The sequence below is a fragment of the Rhinoderma darwinii genome, chromosome 3, assembly GCF_050947455.1.
Source record: "Rhinoderma darwinii isolate aRhiDar2 chromosome 3, aRhiDar2.hap1, whole genome shotgun sequence".
Classification (NCBI taxonomy): domain Eukaryota; kingdom Metazoa; phylum Chordata; class Amphibia; order Anura; family Rhinodermatidae; genus Rhinoderma; species Rhinoderma darwinii.
In genome coordinates this window covers 282979776-282997547 of record NC_134689.1, presented here as the reverse complement: position 1 = coordinate 282997547, position 17772 = coordinate 282979776, and the positions used below count along the sequence as shown (strand labels likewise).

The window sequence follows — 17772 nt, the reverse complement described above, 5'->3', positions numbered from 1 at the left end:
TCCTGTGTAATCGGAGAGATTCGCTGCCGATGTGATGAAAATGTATGGGGATGAGCAATTGTAGTAACGCGTGCTCGTCCCTATACTTATCCAATCATTGCTCCGTGTGATAGGAACAAACGAGCACCGATCAACTAGCTGTCTCATTGATCGGCGTTCGTTTACACGGCCTATGTCGGGCCTTGTAATAGTACCTTTACTGATAAAGGATTTAGTGGAATTAAATGTGCAAAATTAGGAAAGTCATTCCCACTTTCCATATCTTGCAGTATGTGCACATCTAATAACTGTAATTTTGCCAATTTTTGCCTTCAAACCATAAATCCACTTTTAACATTTCACACACTAAGGGCCCATGCACACGACCGTAGGATTCATCCGTAATTACGGACCAATTAATTTCTATTGCCCATGGACACCTTCCCGTATATTTATGGGAAGGTGTCTGTGCCGTTGAAAGGCTCTGCTAAAGATAGGACATGTCCTAGTTTTTGCTTTTTATGGACCATGTTCCCATACATTATATAGGAGCACAGCCCGCAAATGCGGGTGGCTGTCCGCGGCAGGCCGTGCCCGTAATCATGGACCGTGATTACAGGCACGGTCGTGTGCAGGGGGCCTAAAACTACATATCGTTTTTGTTTTTATGGGTTTTTTTTGGTATAAATTTTGAGTTATTTCATTTTCTCCATTTGTATAGCTGCCTTCCGAATTCTGCTGGTTGTTCTTGGAAACAGTGAGGGGAATATAAAGGTTTACGCCCGTTTTCTGGCATAGAAAAGTCAAAATTTTTGGCGCACGCAATAGTTGTGACATTTTACTTTTCTTACTACTTTCCAAAAGTGTCACGAGATGAGGGGTTCAGCCAAAGGTGGTTGGGCCTCTGTCTGAACGACAGATTTATCAGAAGTTACACCAGAAACTTGCGTAAATTATGGCACAAATCTTCACCTTCTAATAGGCGCAGATTTGAATCTCTGTTGCACGGACAGCCAAGGACATGCCAAATATATTAAGTGGGCTCTGCACCTCTTAATTTGGCACATTTTTCACCGACGTAAATTCGTTTAAGGCTGGTGTTTGAACTATGAGTCTCAATATAGTCCCCTTAGTGATTTAGCTCCACTTCTCTGTCCAACGTGACCTAACAGTAGCGAACAAGGAACAAAGGTAGGATCCAGCGCTGAGAAGCGTTAAAACCACAGCCAAGTCTAAGGACGCAGCGTCGTCCGAAACGCGTAGGCCTAAGAGGACACCCTCCCTCCACTTCATACACACCCAGGACCTAAATACTACTGGACTTCCTTTTAATCTACAACATCAAACTTGGAAAATCGATTTCCATTTTAACGCTTCTCAGCGCTGGATCCTACCTTTGTTCCTTGTTCTCTACTTGCTATCCGTGTGCCGACACGAGGATCCGGGCGCTATCAACGACACACTAGAGTGTGTCAGGTGAGCTGGAGGATTTCTCCACAGTTTTCTTTTGTGACCTAACAGCTTATTAAGCTGCCCATACACTTATTATAACGCTCGTTCAGCCGACAGCTATTCTTCTCGACTCATGGACATGTTTTCAATGTTGAAAGCCAACATGCCCAATCCTTCTACTTTCCTGCCGACATCTTCCAACAGAGGGGAGAGAGACTCCCCCCCCCCCCCCCCCCCCCCCCAAACACTTTAGAAAGTCGGCAGTTCCTGACTAAATTGGTGGGTTCGACTGACTTTCAACCAATGTGTATGGGTGCCCTTAGGTTCAATTCACACAACTACTATGCTGTGCTGTCGGCGTATATGCTGGGATCTCCCAGCGCAAACTGTATTAAGTACAGTAAACCTTTTTTTTTTTTTTTTTTTTAAGGGCACTGTATGGCGGAGCTATACAACTGTATAAAGTTGAATACGTCTGACCATACGTTCTGTGGGACCGTTTAAGGTTCCTGCCAAACGTAAACGCAGAATGCGCTGTGAATTTAGCCTTGACTCTAATTGATATGATCATCTGCGCTCCAACAATGTACTACTCTCTGCTAGTAGGAAACAAAAGTTTATAATGTTTAGACCTGAATGGAGAAGAAACCTCTTTTCACTGAAAATCAGTGTATTGCTCCGTTCACACCACATTTTAGTGTACGTCCAGTATATACGGAGAGAATTTCCTGACGTATACACAATGTATAACCCAAATGTTTGCAACCTTCTGCCATTGACTCCTATTGGGAGAAAAAAAGTAAACAGAGTTGTATATGTCTTTTGCGGTATACCGCCCAAATGTATGCCAAATGGACAAAAGTAAAGCATAGGTTTTTTTTTATATCAAATTAGTCAACGCTGTATATACTTCTTAACTGTGGTAATGTTAAAAATTGTGTTTTAGGGTTATCATACCTTTAAAGCTTTTAATCTTTTCAGACCGTTTTAGTTCTGTTTTGATTTGTACAGTAACATCATGATTTGCATTTCGAGATTGCATGAAGTCACAAAACCTATTACTAACCATGTTTTTTTTTCTTTACTTTTTTTTAGCTATCCTTGGAATGCCCAGCCTTTTCCCAAACAGCACTAGCAACGGGTTTGATAGCCAAGGATTTCCCAGTGAGTAGTCATTTCTCAATGGTATATGAAGACATTTCAGCTCTACTTTATTAAACTGCAATATGATCTTTTGTAAAAGAAGGTAATGGATGAATTAAAGGGCTTTTGTGCTATTTAGGACAGTTCCTGTCCATATGCCCTATTCAGGCATATGGACGTCATAGAGAGTGATCCCTTGCTCAGGATCCCCTTCCAGGAACCGTACTATGTAAGAGAAATGTGCAGAGAAATAACAGGCGATGACTAAGGCTATGTTCACATGTTGCAGATTTTCGGCGCAGATTCTGTCAGCAATATTTACAGTACAATGTGTGTAGATTGGGTTTTCAAAACCCCATCCATATGTAGCATAAAAAAAATCTGTGCTGAACTCAGAGCAAGCTGCAGATTTTCATATCCACAGCTTGTCCATTCTATCCCAGGATTTTCACCACAGATTTCACTTTTTGCAATGCGCAGTGTAAAATCCGCAACCAAAAACAGCATGTACCACGTTATCCACGACATCTGAACTTAGGCTACATGCACACGTTGAGCAATTTGGTACAGAAAATTTGCATGAAAACTGCGCGTTTTAGGTGCCGTTTTTTTACATTTTGATGCGGAAGTCCAGATTTTATGCTGCAGATTTTAGTGTGTTTTTTTTCTAATAAACTTGTCAAATGCTATTCTGAGATTGAAATGCAAGATAAATTGACATGCTGTGGATTTTAAAATACGCACCGCAGGTCAATTTACATCTCGAAAAATTCTGCAATGTGTAGATGAGATTACTTGAAATCTTTATTTACTTGCTGGTACTGTCTTACTCTCTGTATAACATGTATCGGGTGTATTTGGCCTAAAGGATTAAGCTGCCGGATCCGCTGATAAGCTGCGGATGCTCGTTTAGAGAATGATGGTGTCACATTAGGGCCCATTCACACGAACGTGAACCTCGTCCGTGTGTAGTGCATGGAAATCACTCACAGAACACGGATCTATTCATTTCAATGGGGCTATTCACACATGCGTGAGTTTTCACACCGCGTGTGTGTTGCGTGAAACTCACTGCATGTCCTATATTGGTGCGTTTTCACACACCTTGAAGTCAATAGGTGCGTGAAAACCACGCACAGCACAGGGATGCACGTCTGTGTGCCGTGTGTGATTTGCGCATCAATTCCATTAATAAATAATAATTTGCTTTTGTGAGTGCGTGAAAAACACATGCCACCCGCAAAGCACAGACGCAATAATACAGTGTACATATTTCTAGTTTCAGAATAGTGATTTTTAGATATAGCATTTACATTTAGTACGAATAGGGTCAATTCTCTTATTTAGTATCCGTGCAGTTTAATTAAAGGATAGGAGTTGATTATATAGTCTCCTTATCTCCGCACTGTCAATAAGGGAATTGGGCACCATACGTTGCTCAATAGCAGTATTGGTTTCTACACTCAGCAGGCTCTCCATATACTAGGTCCTATTGGTCAGTAGTGCAGAAATAGGGGACATCTGTACTACATGGTTATTAAACATTGGATTTTAAATTTTATTTAATTTAGTAATATTGAACTATAATAAAGATTTTTTTATTTTATTGTTAATCAGTCACACAATTTCCCTTTTTCCCTTATATATCTGATCTATCCATTGGTGGTGTACACCCTGTGTGTTTTTTTTTATTAATACATTATTCGGAAGGGCAATTGCCCACTTTATCTGCAGATGCAATAATGCAACTCACACGGACCAGATTTACGCGCGTTTTTTTACGTGCATAAATCTGACACACTCGTGTGAATGTAGCCTTAAAGAGACACTCCAGCAAAATGTTTTTATCGTGGCCCCCGTTTGTAAAGTACACCTGGTAAAAGACGATCAATATGAGTCTTATTGGAATGCATAGTGAAAGACTTTCTGGTCCACACAGCAGGCGCTGTAGGAATCGGCCTGTCACCGTGCGGTCACGTGACCTAATTGCGGCCGGCATAGTTCAGCAACAAAGCGTCCAATAAGAGGATGACCTGCCCTAACTTTTACCAAGTGTAATAAAAAAAAAAAAATCACTGGAGTGTCTCTTTAAATGTCCGATCTGAAGATCATTATTTTTGCCTTCTGCTTTGTTTATATCGGAGTCCTACATGGACATGGTAAATTGCAATTTAGGCAGCCTGATGGACATGGCTTCATTCCATGGGTTATTTGCTTGTTTTTATTTTTATTGCTGTGTAATATGCATGAAATAGCACATTTTTACAAGTTACAGGTACTGAGTTCTACAATTTAATTTATCATCTTGGTGTACCTTCATAAGTTGATCAACCTTTACACCATATGCAGAACCAGTGTGAACATTGTTTGTTTGTTTTAAAAGTGGTTCAGCAGATTAAACCCTTCCCACCACAGCCATTTTTTGTTTTTTCCTCCCCGCCTTCCAAGAGGCATAACTTTTTTTTTTCATTGACCTAGCCGTATGAGAATTTTTGGTTATTTTATTGCGGGACGCATTGTAGTTTATTATGGCACCATATATTGTACAAAAAAATAATTTGTAGAATGGAAAAAAACCAGCAATGTTTTGGGGGGGTTTAGAAATTACAGAGTTCATTTTGCAGTAAAAACAACGTCTATGTTATTCTGCAGGTCAATATTATTACGGGGATACCAAATTTACATAGTTTTGTTTTTTTTAAAACAATGTTTACTTCCTTTACACGATAGATAAAAAAAAATAAAAAATGTTAAAATTATTTTGTGTCGCCAAGTTCTGAGACTCATAACCTTTTTTATTTTTCTGTTCATGAAGTTGTGTAAGATTCATATGACTCATCACTTTTCATTCCATTTTTTGGAGGAGGCAAGGTGACCAAAAACAACAATTCAGCAGTTTTTTTTTCTTGTTTTTTGCTCTGATAGTGATACCAATTATGTTTTTTTTTATTACATTATTTTTCAAGAAGAAAGTCTGGTTTGAACCATTTACTGTTATATATACTGAAAAACATACTTATTGCAGTGGATATAAACAATACAAATTAATTTAAAACCCGCTATTAACCCCTTAATGACTGGGCCTGAAAAGACCTTAAAGAGAACCTTTGACCTCCCCATACATGTGCAGCTGAGTGCAGCATGTAATATGCAGGACTGCACAAACCCTGGGGTATAAAAAAAAAAAATTATACCCTCCTCCGTTATTTAGATATTGGTGCCGTTATAGTTGGCGCCCGATATTTAAATAACCCACTGAACTGTCAATGGGCCTGTACTGGCAAGGGGCGTGTAACATCTCTGTGACACTGTCCAATCAGATACAGACAGTGTTACAGCAAGAGCGAGGAGAGAGTGTGTGTGTGTGCGCGCGCGTGCGCACGCTCTCACTCTTCAGCTTTCAAGATCAGTCTTCTGCCGAACTGGAAAGGGTGCCTTTCACTGCTACGCACAGTGTAAGAGCTGTGGAGAGGGTAGCGCGCATGCGTGCTCTCATCTCTTCAGCTCTTGCGAGAGATCAGTCTTGTACTTTGTCTGCCGAACAGGCAAGGGGGCGTGTCACTGCTAGAGGGCAGGGTAAGAGCTGGGGAGAGGAGAGTGCGCACGTTCGTGCGCACACACTCTCCTCTATCCTCGCTCTTGCTGTAACACTGTCCGTATCTGATTGGACAGTGTCACAGCCACAGTAACACGCCCCATTGACCGTTCTGGGGGTTATTTAAATATCAGGCGCCAAATATAACAGCACCGATATCTAAATAATGGAGTTATACAGCGTGAATATAGGAAAAATCGATTCTCTGCATTTGTTTTTCTTGTTTATTTTTTATCCTGTTCACGTTTCACGCTAAATAACCTGTTAAATTAATTAGTCAGGTTATTACGGACGTGTAGATACCTAATATGTGTAGGTTTTTTGTTTTCATGTAATGTGGGGGCAATAAAATATATTTTATGCAAAATAATTACTTTTATTTGGGACTTTTTTTATTTATTTGTTTGTTACTCTTTTTTTAATCCCATTAAGGGATAACTTTATTTATAACTTTAAATTTTTCTTATATATTAGCATACTCCTGTATGCTAATACATTACACTGTGTCATTATGATGCAGGCTACTGTTAGCGCAGCACATAGTGTGCCCGAACAGCAGGCAAACGGAACAGACAGCCCTGTGGTCCTTTGTAGGTCCCCTGGGATGACTGCAGAGGGATTCCCCGGTGTTTGATCGTATCACTGGAATCGGTTTTATGCGCGTATGCCAGACTTGAATGGGTGCGTGATGCGCAAAAAACGCACAAGAATAGGACATGCAGCGAGTTTCACGCAGTGGGCACACGCTGCGTGAAAAGCACAATGTCTGAATGGACCCATTGAATTGCATAGGGCCGGTGTTTTAACGCGCGTAACACGGACGTGAAATACGCTCGTCTGAATAAGGCCTAACCACAAGATAGGTGATAATTGTCTGATCGTTGGGGGGCCCCATCGCTGGGACCCCCAAAGACTGCGATAACTAGGGTCCTGAACCGCCAGGTTCTCCTCACTGCACCTGCCGCATTGAGGGGCACATGGAATGAAGCGGTGGGCAACCATGGGAATACCCCTTTTAAGAGCCTTTCAGGACTTTTGGTAATAAAATGATTCATAGGATAACACCTTTTGGGTGAAGGCAACAGGATTTGACAATGGATTGAATGTGAAGAAGAGAGGGCAATTCCAATTCAAGTGTAACTCCAAGACATCATTCTGATGTCTAGGGAAAATTGCAATAATACAGACGAAGATAGAGACATCATATTTAGGTGAAGATGATGATGGTAGCAAAACCGAAGGAGCTCCGTTTTAAAAATATAAAGTTTGAGGTCTAGAGAGGACATAACAGGAGAGACAGCTGACAGACATACACTTGTGTTTTTTAGGAGAGTAGCAGAAATGTCCCTAAAGATGGTACTAGAAACAAAACCTGCTGATAGCCAGCCCAAATGGGATTGTGTAGAGCGGGGCTCCTCAAACATTTTCTACCCGGGCCTCACCAGCGGACACATACTAACGTGCAGTGCCCATATTACCTCCAGCACCGCCAACCAAATACCACCATGCAGCGCACATAATCCCCCCCCCACAACACTAAATACCACAGTGCAACACAAGATACCTCCCCAGAAGTGCCAAACATATGTCACAATGCAGCACAAAAGACTTCCTTATAAGCATCAAACATATACCACAATGCAGCACAAAATACTTTCCGAAAAGCGCCAAACATATACCACATCATTTACATCCGTTATTTAAAGCCCCTTTTATTGCTAGACCCATTTCTCCTCATAGTGATACACATATTTTCTCTCATTACTGCCAGACAGTTTCCCTCCATGTTCAGGAGGAAAAGATCACTCCTTGTGGAATTTGAAAAATGAATCCTCTTTATTTATTGAAATAGCCAGCGGAAAAGCTGAACAGCTTAAAGTGGACAAATTACATAAAGCGTCCGTCCCCTCTGACGCGTTTCTAGCTCTCAAGAGCCATTACTCAAGTTTCCCTCCATGCCCTAACATTTTCAGCCACAGTATACCCCCTGTATTGAGAAGCGTTCCACTTATTGTGCCAGTCCTGTATGCCCATTACTGCCAGCCAGTTTTCTCCATTACTCAATAGTGCCAGCCAAAGTTTGCCCCCCCCCCCCCCTCTTCATTTTTTTTTTTTTTACAGATTTTCCACTCTGTGCTAGTCACACTATCCCATTACTTCCATTATGTCTCCCCTCCGTCAGGCAGTTTTAAGGCAGCCCCAGCCCAGTCATTTCAACACCCACCCCTAAAAAAAAGGAAACCTTTTATGATTGACTGGCATCAGCAGCACAGTCAGTGACTAAATACAGCAACTCACTGTGCTGCCCGTCTGAAGCGCCTCCCGTGTGCTAATCTATGCCTGTCTGGCCGCCGTTGTCCTGGCCTGGCTGGAGGAACAGTGCTGAAACGAGGTACACCTTGGAGGCACAGAGGAAGGAAGAGGTGGAGCCACGGCACTAGCAGGGTGGGCTAAAACTCACAAGACTTGTCTGGGCAATAGGTAGAGCCACTCTGCTGATTGGCTGGTCGAATCTATTAATAAACGGAAAAAGCGGGCTTTAAAGGCAGCCTGAATGGGCAGAGTTAGCCAGGCGGGTGGCCGTAAGAGGGAGGGTAGGATGGACACTAGGTAAGTCATGGGGTGGATATAGTACTGCTGATTGACTTTAGCACCTTCTCCCACCAACACTTAGTCAGGGAAGGGATATCAGCCGCCGAATCAATCAGCAGTGCTTTTTTTTGGCTGGACTTCTTGCTCTGTGCCGATGGAGTAGAGAGAGAAAATGAGTTTAGCTTGTTTTTTTTCAAATGTGGTAGTTGTGAGTGTCTGTAAGGTAATTTTTTAATTTTTTTTTTAAATACTGCATATACCAGGATCCATATTTTAAGGTAGAATGCGAAGTTGATTATATGTATTATGTTTTTCATTGTTTTATCTATTTTAATATTTATTATTAGATGTTGTCAAGGCAGAGCCTATGATACCTGTGTTTGATGAACCACCAAACCCCACCAATGTAGAGGAGAGTTTGAAGAGAATAAAGAACAACGATCCTCGCTTGGCTGAGGTTAATCTTAATAATATAAAGGTAATTCTGAAGGCTTTTTGTGTCCTTTTATTACTGCAAAATTTTAAAGCTTTACTTTTAGTAAAGATTTCCTGCACAAGACTAACATTCTCCCTACTGCTTTTTAGCAATAGACTATAGTGGGCTTAATTTCACACAAATGGCCTTCATTTCATCAGGGGATGAAATGAAGTGAATCCTGTCCCACTTAAAAATAGGAAGTATGCCTTTTTTAAGGGATTTCCCCACCATAAACATGAATGTATTATCCCCGGGAGGCCAACCGCGTATTATACCTTTGCCCTATCAACGGGGATCGGGATACCGTCCATTTAACTGCTTAGATGCCACGGTCAATAGTGACCACGGCATCTAAGACGTTAGACAGAGGAGAACCTCTGTCACCCCACTGCCCTCCCATGATGCAATTGCAGGGCGCCGATGGTTGTCATGGCATCCTGGGGACTTAATGAAGGCCCCCAGGTCTGTATTCTTGACTCTCCCGTTAAGCACTACCAAAGGCAGGGCTTAATATAGGAGGACTCTAAAAGCACAATACACTGCATAACTTAAGTATCCGCTGGATTGATGGCTCGGCTAAAAGCTGGTCCTGGATCCAGCTAATAACAATCACATCTGAGTTAATCAAATTAAATGTATTAGCTGGATTCTGCGTGTCAGACACGCTGGACCAGCTTTCAGCCGAGCCGTGAGTCCAGCGGAGCTGATGGATTTGGCTTTGACGGCAAAATACAGCTTCTATGTATACAGGATACATAGAAGCTGTATCTTAAACCATTAAAATTATTTTATTTATTAAAGTCAATTGCAAATTTGCTTAAAATCACCTAAAACTTTGTTTTATTTAAAAAAAAAAAAAAAAGAGGAGAAAAACCTCATCACGTCCCGGGATTTAACAGGTGAGTATTGGTTTTTCTTTTTTTATTACAAAGAAAACTAATTTCCCAAACATATGGGGCTCCACCTTACTTTGCCTAAGACGATATATTCTCAACTGGTTTAATGGGACATCATATTACTCAACAACTGCACAGACAGCCAATCTTCCTTTTGTTTTATAAAACACTTACGATTACAACATGAAAGCAACTGTGTAAGCATTTTGGACTATAAGCTTCTCACTTTATGGCATAATCCAGAATTCCAGGTGAGTCATGAATGCAAATTATGTGCTTCATGGAAGAGCAGAGAAATATGAATGAATGGTCAGGGATATTTTTAGTGGAAATGAAAAACCATTCCAGAATTAGTTGAAATATGGCTTGAAAGCACACAGTGGGGAGATTTATGAAGCTAAATGCACCAGAATTCTGGCTCAATTTGCGTAAAGAAACTGCTATATATTCCAGATTTAAATGTGTCTTAAAACGTGCCATATTGTTCAAGAGTAAGCCAACCTAGAGGTGGCTAAGGAACAGAAAAGTGTCTCATGTCTAGCAAGATTCAAATTTATCTTACTGCATGCGCCACTGTGATAAATGAATGCTGGATACTACTCTACCCATGCCATAGAGCCCAAAAGGTGGACCGCATTAGGGACCAGGATTCTAGTCCAACCAGCGCAACATCAACTTAGTTTGTTCTCCCCGTGTTTCTTCTGGATACACTGTTCTTCAGTTCTCAAAAAATGTGATCGTGAAGAGTTATGTATTGTGCTTGATATATCAATGTCTTCATCTTGTTCCTTTTAGAATATCCCAATTCCCGTCTTGAAAGAATTTGCAAAGGCTTTGGAATCGAATACACATCTGAAAACATTCAGCATTGCAGCAACAAGAAGCAATGATCCGGTAGCAGTGGTAAGTTTCAGATAGTGTGTGTTTTCTGCTTAGTAGTACTGCACTGGCCATATTCGTTTCTCCGTACAAGCTGATAGGGCCGCACTTTTGCCTCACAGTACATTAAAAATGCATTCTGTGCTACTGAGGCAATAACAGCCATGTCCACATACAAAGGGCAGCAGCAGTCGCCTCACTGTGATTTGGCACAGGGTCGCTGTATTCAAGGCAAAGGCAACTATGGGATATATATCTGTTAGTAAATACTTGTCGTGTTTGTCAGAAGTTTGGATTGGTGCGGGTCCGAGCACGGAGACCCCCATCAATCTTTAGAGCAAAGCAGCTGAAGCGCTTGTGTGAGCGCTCAGCCGCTTCGTGTCTGTTCGGCTTTTTCCGGAAAGCCGATGTATCGGCGTACGGTCTCATAGATTTTCTATTGAGTCCGTACACTATACATTTATTTCCGGAAAAAGCCGAACAAACACGAAGCGGCTGAGTGCGCACACAAGCGCTTAATCTGCTTCGTTCTAGAGACTGGTGGGGGTCTCAGTGCTCGGACCCTCACCAATCCAAACTTCTGACATGTCACTGTGACATGTCAGAAGTTTGTGAAACGTTTAGCTACACTTTAGGTATATAAATACAATTAATCTTTTTGATATACATTTTTGGTACAAACTTTTTGTTTCTCCCCATAGGCATTTGCTGACATGCTGAAAGTAAACCAAACTCTGAAGAGTTTAAATATTGAGTCTAATTTCATCACTGGAGCTGGCATATTGGCTTTGGTTGAAGCTCTTAGAGAGAATGAAACTTTACGAGAAATCAAAATTGACAACCAGGTAAACCGTTTATTGTTTTTAGTTGCAGCAGTATTATTTTTATGAAATGTATTTTGTTGTCCTTTGTACAGGCACTACAGCTGTTGTGGTCTAATAATGGATTACTGTCAGAAGGATGAATATAGGGATAAGTAGGGGCAGATTTAACATATGGTGCTATTGTGAGACAGACATCTGTTCCCTAAAGTGTTAAAGAAGAGAATATATTCAAAGAATTAAGGAAAGGAAGCATTTTGATTAAAATGGACGATGTTCTAAACCTCTTGTTTAATGCGTTTCTTATGATATTGCAGCATTTGCATTTCAGTAGGTGCCATATTGTAGAAACCTGTTATTCAGAATACATTGTTTCTCTGTCCTCTATCGAGCAGAGTGGATACACAACTGATGCACAACGCAGCGGACAAATCAATCAAAATGTGAAATAGTTTGTTTCCGCAGGGATGTATATAAACGTTTTCTTTTGCTATATATAATTTTGTTTTTTCCTTTTTTTTTTAATTTTCAAAACAGAGACAACAGCTGGGAACCGGTGTGGAGATGGAGCTCGCTCGACTGCTGGAGGATAACTCTGGAATTCGGAAAATTGGATATCACTTCACACAGCAAGGGCCACGGACAAGGGCGGCTGCTGCTATAACTAAAAATAATGATCTCGGTAAGCTTAAAAGTTCTATACACTACTAGTACCACAGGGGAGGATTACGGACATGTTGCCTGTAAATATAGGAAGCAGCTGTCCTGTGTGCTAAGACACATAAGGAGACATGTTACATTGAGTGCCTCTCCAGTGTAAGCTTTAGTGGATTCATATTCCGGATAGCAGATTTTACATATAATTAGCGAAGAAGAAAAAAAATTCCATCCTTTCTTTTTATCGAAATGCGGAAATATCCAAAAAGAGACATTCCATTTGGGCAGGTTGTTCTGCCAAAACGTTGCACTTTTATTATGGATGTAAATATGTGAATAGACACACACAAGCTCCTGTGATACTGAGATCTTCCTTCTGATATTATGGGACTGGCACTCCTGGTGGTTACGTGCACAGCGGAGCTGTACCTCAGTGCTGATTCTTTGCTTCTGCCACCATCTGATATGTGGAATTGTTTATGGCTGCTCAAAGCCAATATATTATCAGTTTAGGACATTGCCATAGTTTATACTCACACATGCTCGGCAAATGTTGGTATCCCTTAGATAACATGTAATGTTAACTTTAATGTCAAATTTAGCTATAAATTACACACTGTCTCTGAAACATTATCTAAAAATTAACAAAATGTTTTCTAATCATTTGGGGGTTATCGTTTTTTCAGAAGACTCTCCCTAAACATGTATGAGCCCTGTTATAAACATGTGTAAGAATTTCCCCTTGAACAATGTGCATTACCTGTTTATTACGTTGTCATTTTATACCCCCTTCCTATTTATCATATTAAATCTAGATCTTCGCTCATGCTGGTGATACTCCTACGTTTCTCTACCATTACTTTTTCTCCTTTCCTCTCTTCTATCCACTATGTTCAATTCTCAGTGTGGTGGTTACGAGTATTTATCACTTGACCTCTACTGGCATCTGACTGCAGGAACACACAGGTTACATCGTGCTGGGATTATGCGTCTTTACCTTGTTGTATTTGGTTTGCATTGTCCATTGCACGTTAAAAATGTCTTCTTTGCATGTTGGCGTGGGCACGGGTCCTTTATACATTGGTTACTAGATGACTTTATATCTGAAAATGGCAGTAAAGTAATAGCATGATAAAGGAATACTAGCCATGATTAAGAACACAGAGTGTTTGAAACGCGTAGGCTTCAGCACACCTTATTTGACACTGCCTCACTACTGCGTCTGTTCATTCATTTTTTATCTTTTCTACTACAATAAAAATGGGAACATTGATTCCCTTTTAAAGCACCAAAAAGCGCTGGATCGACTTTTCCTTGTTTTTTTTCCTATAAAGGAATGCTACTAATGTAGAGTGCAATAATGTGTGTGCCATGTGCTACTAATAGAAATGACTAAAACATGCTCCTGGCTAGTACTTTAAAAGGGAACTTTCTTATAAATGGCGCTTAGTCCTCTTAGTGATATCTTCATTTTACTAGTGGACTTCTATCTACATTATCACTGGTTAAAGTTACAGGCCTGATGCCTATACTCCATGTAGCCTGGTGTTCTAATGGCAACACTTGCTCTATTTTGCTCTGCCAGTTCAGAGTTGTCATTCTAACATTTTGTGCATCCAAATCAATGTCCATATCCAGTTCGGATGTGGGTATTCATTTCAAGGCATTGAATATATGGAGCACATGGGAGAAAGCGTTATAGGGAATATCCGAGCAGATACACTGCAGGCTTCAAGTCTGTACCTACCACCAGTGATAATTTGCCAACCAAGAAAAAAATCACGACCATATACTGAAAAAAAAAATATGTACAATATACTTTATTAGTGAGCCATAAAATACATAAACATTAATTTAAAAAACAAGAAGCACAGAGCCCTCACAGGGATAAATGGAGTCAGAAAAACTGAGCAGTGGATGATCCAGGTAAATGCACAGTGTCAAGTGCCTTCAGAAGGATTGCAAATACACTAGTCCGCACATCTAAAATTAGTATCCAAAAGTAATAGTGAACTACTGGTAACAAATGCACATTGCCATAAACCTGTATATATGATTGACGTGGAATGTATACATACACATATAGATAATAATGATACAAGAGGGACCAAGACCGGACCACCACTGCTGACCCATGATCCTTTGGTAAAGCACTAAGGTCTCCTACACTGCTTGTGAGAGTTGTCCCTCCATGTTCTTTACACCATGATGGAGTAATAGAATTAGGACCAGTTTCACACAAGCCGCAAATCCTGGTCCTTATGATGCTGGTAATTCAGGTCACTAGACCCGTAGTTGGGCCAGGATTTGTGGCTGGAATACTGGTGCCCATATTACTGTTCTAGAACTATGAGGCTTCAGTTATACTACGTCTTGAAGCAATGACTTTTCCCATTGACGTATATGGCTATTTGTGTTTTTTTTGTGTTAAGTGTGAGAAGGCACATGATCTATTAATACGGCTTGAACTAGTGAAATTGAGATGATCAAGATTCTCTTCTGTTCTTTTTTCAGTTCGCAAGAGACGAGTGGAAGGAGACCATCAGTAAGCTTTATTTTACCATAAGAACATTACCTGGAGGTTTCAACATCACTGGCGAATTATGAGCTTTATTCAGGTGTTATAGTCTCTGACTTCATCTGGCTGGGAAGAAGGGAAGATACTGGAAAACCACAAACCGTTATCTGATCTTTTCACTGTGTTTTGATACACCTTGCTTCTTTTATTCTAAACCCTATCAGATCTTAAACCCATATTGGATATTTGAGAGGTGAAGATGGTTACCTGCTTATGGGATGATATGAATTCTAGCGATCATCCATCAAAGATCACCACTCAGTAATGTCACAGAGATGCTGGATAGGAAGACTGAAACTTCTTCAATAGAGTTTTAAATACTGGCATTTACAAGGGAATGAAAAGATTACAAGAATTTTCTTCAGTTTTGATCAAATGAGAGGGAAGCAGAAGTGCACTGCAATATAGAATATCATTGTAATTGTACCCCATACATTGTCATTATTTTGGTTGCTTTAGATTAAATTGGAAAGAATTTGGAACTCGAGTCAATATAGCCCTAAACTCAAATGCTATTGGTGATGTTTCTATATTGTATTGGTTCTCTATATTTGTTTCCTAGGTTTTAGGAAACATGGCGGCGTCATATTCTTTTGCCATTTGGTCACCTACTAGTTGTAGCCATGTTAGAAACTTGCTGCATAGGATCAGCACTTTTTAGTGTTTGGATTTGGCTTTAGATTTCAGTGAAATCTAAATTATTTGTGATATATAAAAATATTCAATGATGAGATTCTTAAAATCCCAATTTACTAATACCAAGCACTCCTACTCATTATGGTTTTCTTCTTCCGGTTAGGTTTTTCTTTCATGAATAAATTCTTGTAAGGATGGGTCTACATAGTTTTAGCTTCATGTTTTGCCGAAAACAAGTTTAAGGCATTCAGATTGCACTTCTGCAAGGTCTTCATTGCAGGCTGTACAGTGGAGCCATTCAGATAGCTCTCTTATTTCAGGGAAACAATGTACCAAATATACAGGCTCAGGAAATTCTACACCTGGGAGTACTTAGTAGATCTTCGTTTTTATGTCTTAACATTATTTGTCTCCAAATATCCCGTGCCAGGGAACTATAAACCTTAGAATATATATATATATATATATGTGTCTTAACCCCCTATGAGTCAAAATATCACATCCTGGGGAACTATATGCCTGGGAATATGTATGTCTTAACCTCTTATGTGTTCAAATGTCCCATCTCGGGGAAATCTAGACCCAGAAATCTATACTATGTCGGTCTCCTATGCCTCCAAATATCCCATCCCAGGGAAATAAACACCTGGATATTCTTGGTATGTTAACATCCTATGTCTTCAACTATTCTGACCCAGGGAACCATAGACGCGGGAGTATTCAGTATGTCACAACCTCCTATGCGTGCAAATCTGTCATTCCAGGAAACTTACCACATGGGAGAAAGCCTTAGGCCCTGTTCACACTGAGTTATTTTGACGCGGTTTTTGCCATGGAAACCACAGCAAAAAAAGCGATCGAAATTGTCTCCTATTGATTTCAAAGGGATGTGGAGGAAAAATAAGCGACATGCCCTATCTTCCACCTCAAAAACCCCATTGAAATCAATGAGACGGAAAAAAACACTTGCAGATTTTTCCTTTGCCTGTTGAAATAGAGATAACCAAACACTGCAAAAAACGCCTGTGGTGCAAAACCACATAAAAAAAAACAGCTGATTTTTCCAGGTAGAATTTCCTGCCTGCAAAAAACTCAGTGTGAACAGGGCCTTAAAGGCTATGTAAGCCTTTGATGGGCATTCAGGGTATTTGGTTTAACTTTATAATTAGTCTTTATTAAAAATTTCTTTCACTTTTTTAGATACAGCTGCTGTATACAGAGCAGCTGTATGTAGCGCTAAATCCTGTTTCAGTCAGGTCCGCGGGACTGACGGGTTCAGTGTCAGCGGGTCCTGTGTGTCTCCTGACATGCAGGATCCACCTGTAATCGATCACATCTAGGTTATAAACTTAGATGTGATCGATTACAGGTGGATCCTGCGCGTCAGACACACAGGACCCGCTGGTACTGAACCAGTCAGGTCCGTGGGACTAATGGATTCAGGTAATGGTGAATGTATACAGAATACATAGCAGCTGTATCTCTCATAGTAAAACAAAGATTTTTAATAAAGACTAATTAAAAAGTTACACCAAACACACTGACCTGTTTAGAAAAAAACAATGTCCCTGGAAGGCGTACATAGCCTTCAACCTTTACTTTTCTACTTGTGATTGTAGTATTTGAAAACACAAACGTTTCTCAGATTAAAAAATATTCTGGAATTAAAGGATAGCCATAACTAATGTAGCCTTTCAGCCATGTAGATTAAATGAACAGAACTCTGTGTTTGTTAAAGGCGACATTTTACTTTACCACCTGTGATTTAGATGCTGAAATTCTGTACATTGGCTGTATTGTATTGTTTTTTTTCTTCATTTTTTTTGTTAGCGTACACAACATTCATTAAAGGGTGCCAAACACTGTATTCTGGCGGTATATATTTGTATGTAATATACGTATTACTTGTTAAAAAGAGCCCTTAAAATTTTCAGCATTTATAAATAAAGTTTTTTTTCAAATTTTGCTTTTACTGTACTGACAAATTTACTACAATAAGAAAGAAAAAAACTGGATTATATGATAAAAACAAGAACTGGAAATATCCATCTGAATATACTGCTCAT

At 40.1% G+C, this 17772-nt stretch overlaps 1 protein-coding gene across 2 annotated transcripts in view; it reads left to right on the top strand.

Annotated features, from left to right (window-relative positions):
• LOC142749669 (tropomodulin-3-like) overlaps nt 1-17671 on the top strand; it is a 59044-nt gene extending 41373 nt beyond the window's left edge. For both annotated transcript variants that reach the window (XM_075857998.1, XM_075857999.1), the window contains exons 5-10: nt 2527-2595; nt 9109-9239; nt 10931-11038; nt 11716-11859; nt 12373-12517; nt 15007-17671. In XM_075857998.1, the coding sequence (XP_075714113.1) occupies nt 2527-2595; nt 9109-9239; nt 10931-11038; nt 11716-11859; nt 12373-12517; nt 15007-15041 (632 nt within the window). In that variant the 3' untranslated portion in view covers nt 15042-17671. The remainder of the gene's footprint in view (nt 1-2526; nt 2596-9108; nt 9240-10930; nt 11039-11715; nt 11860-12372; nt 12518-15006) is intronic.
• Nucleotides 17672-17772: the final 101 nt, after the last annotated feature.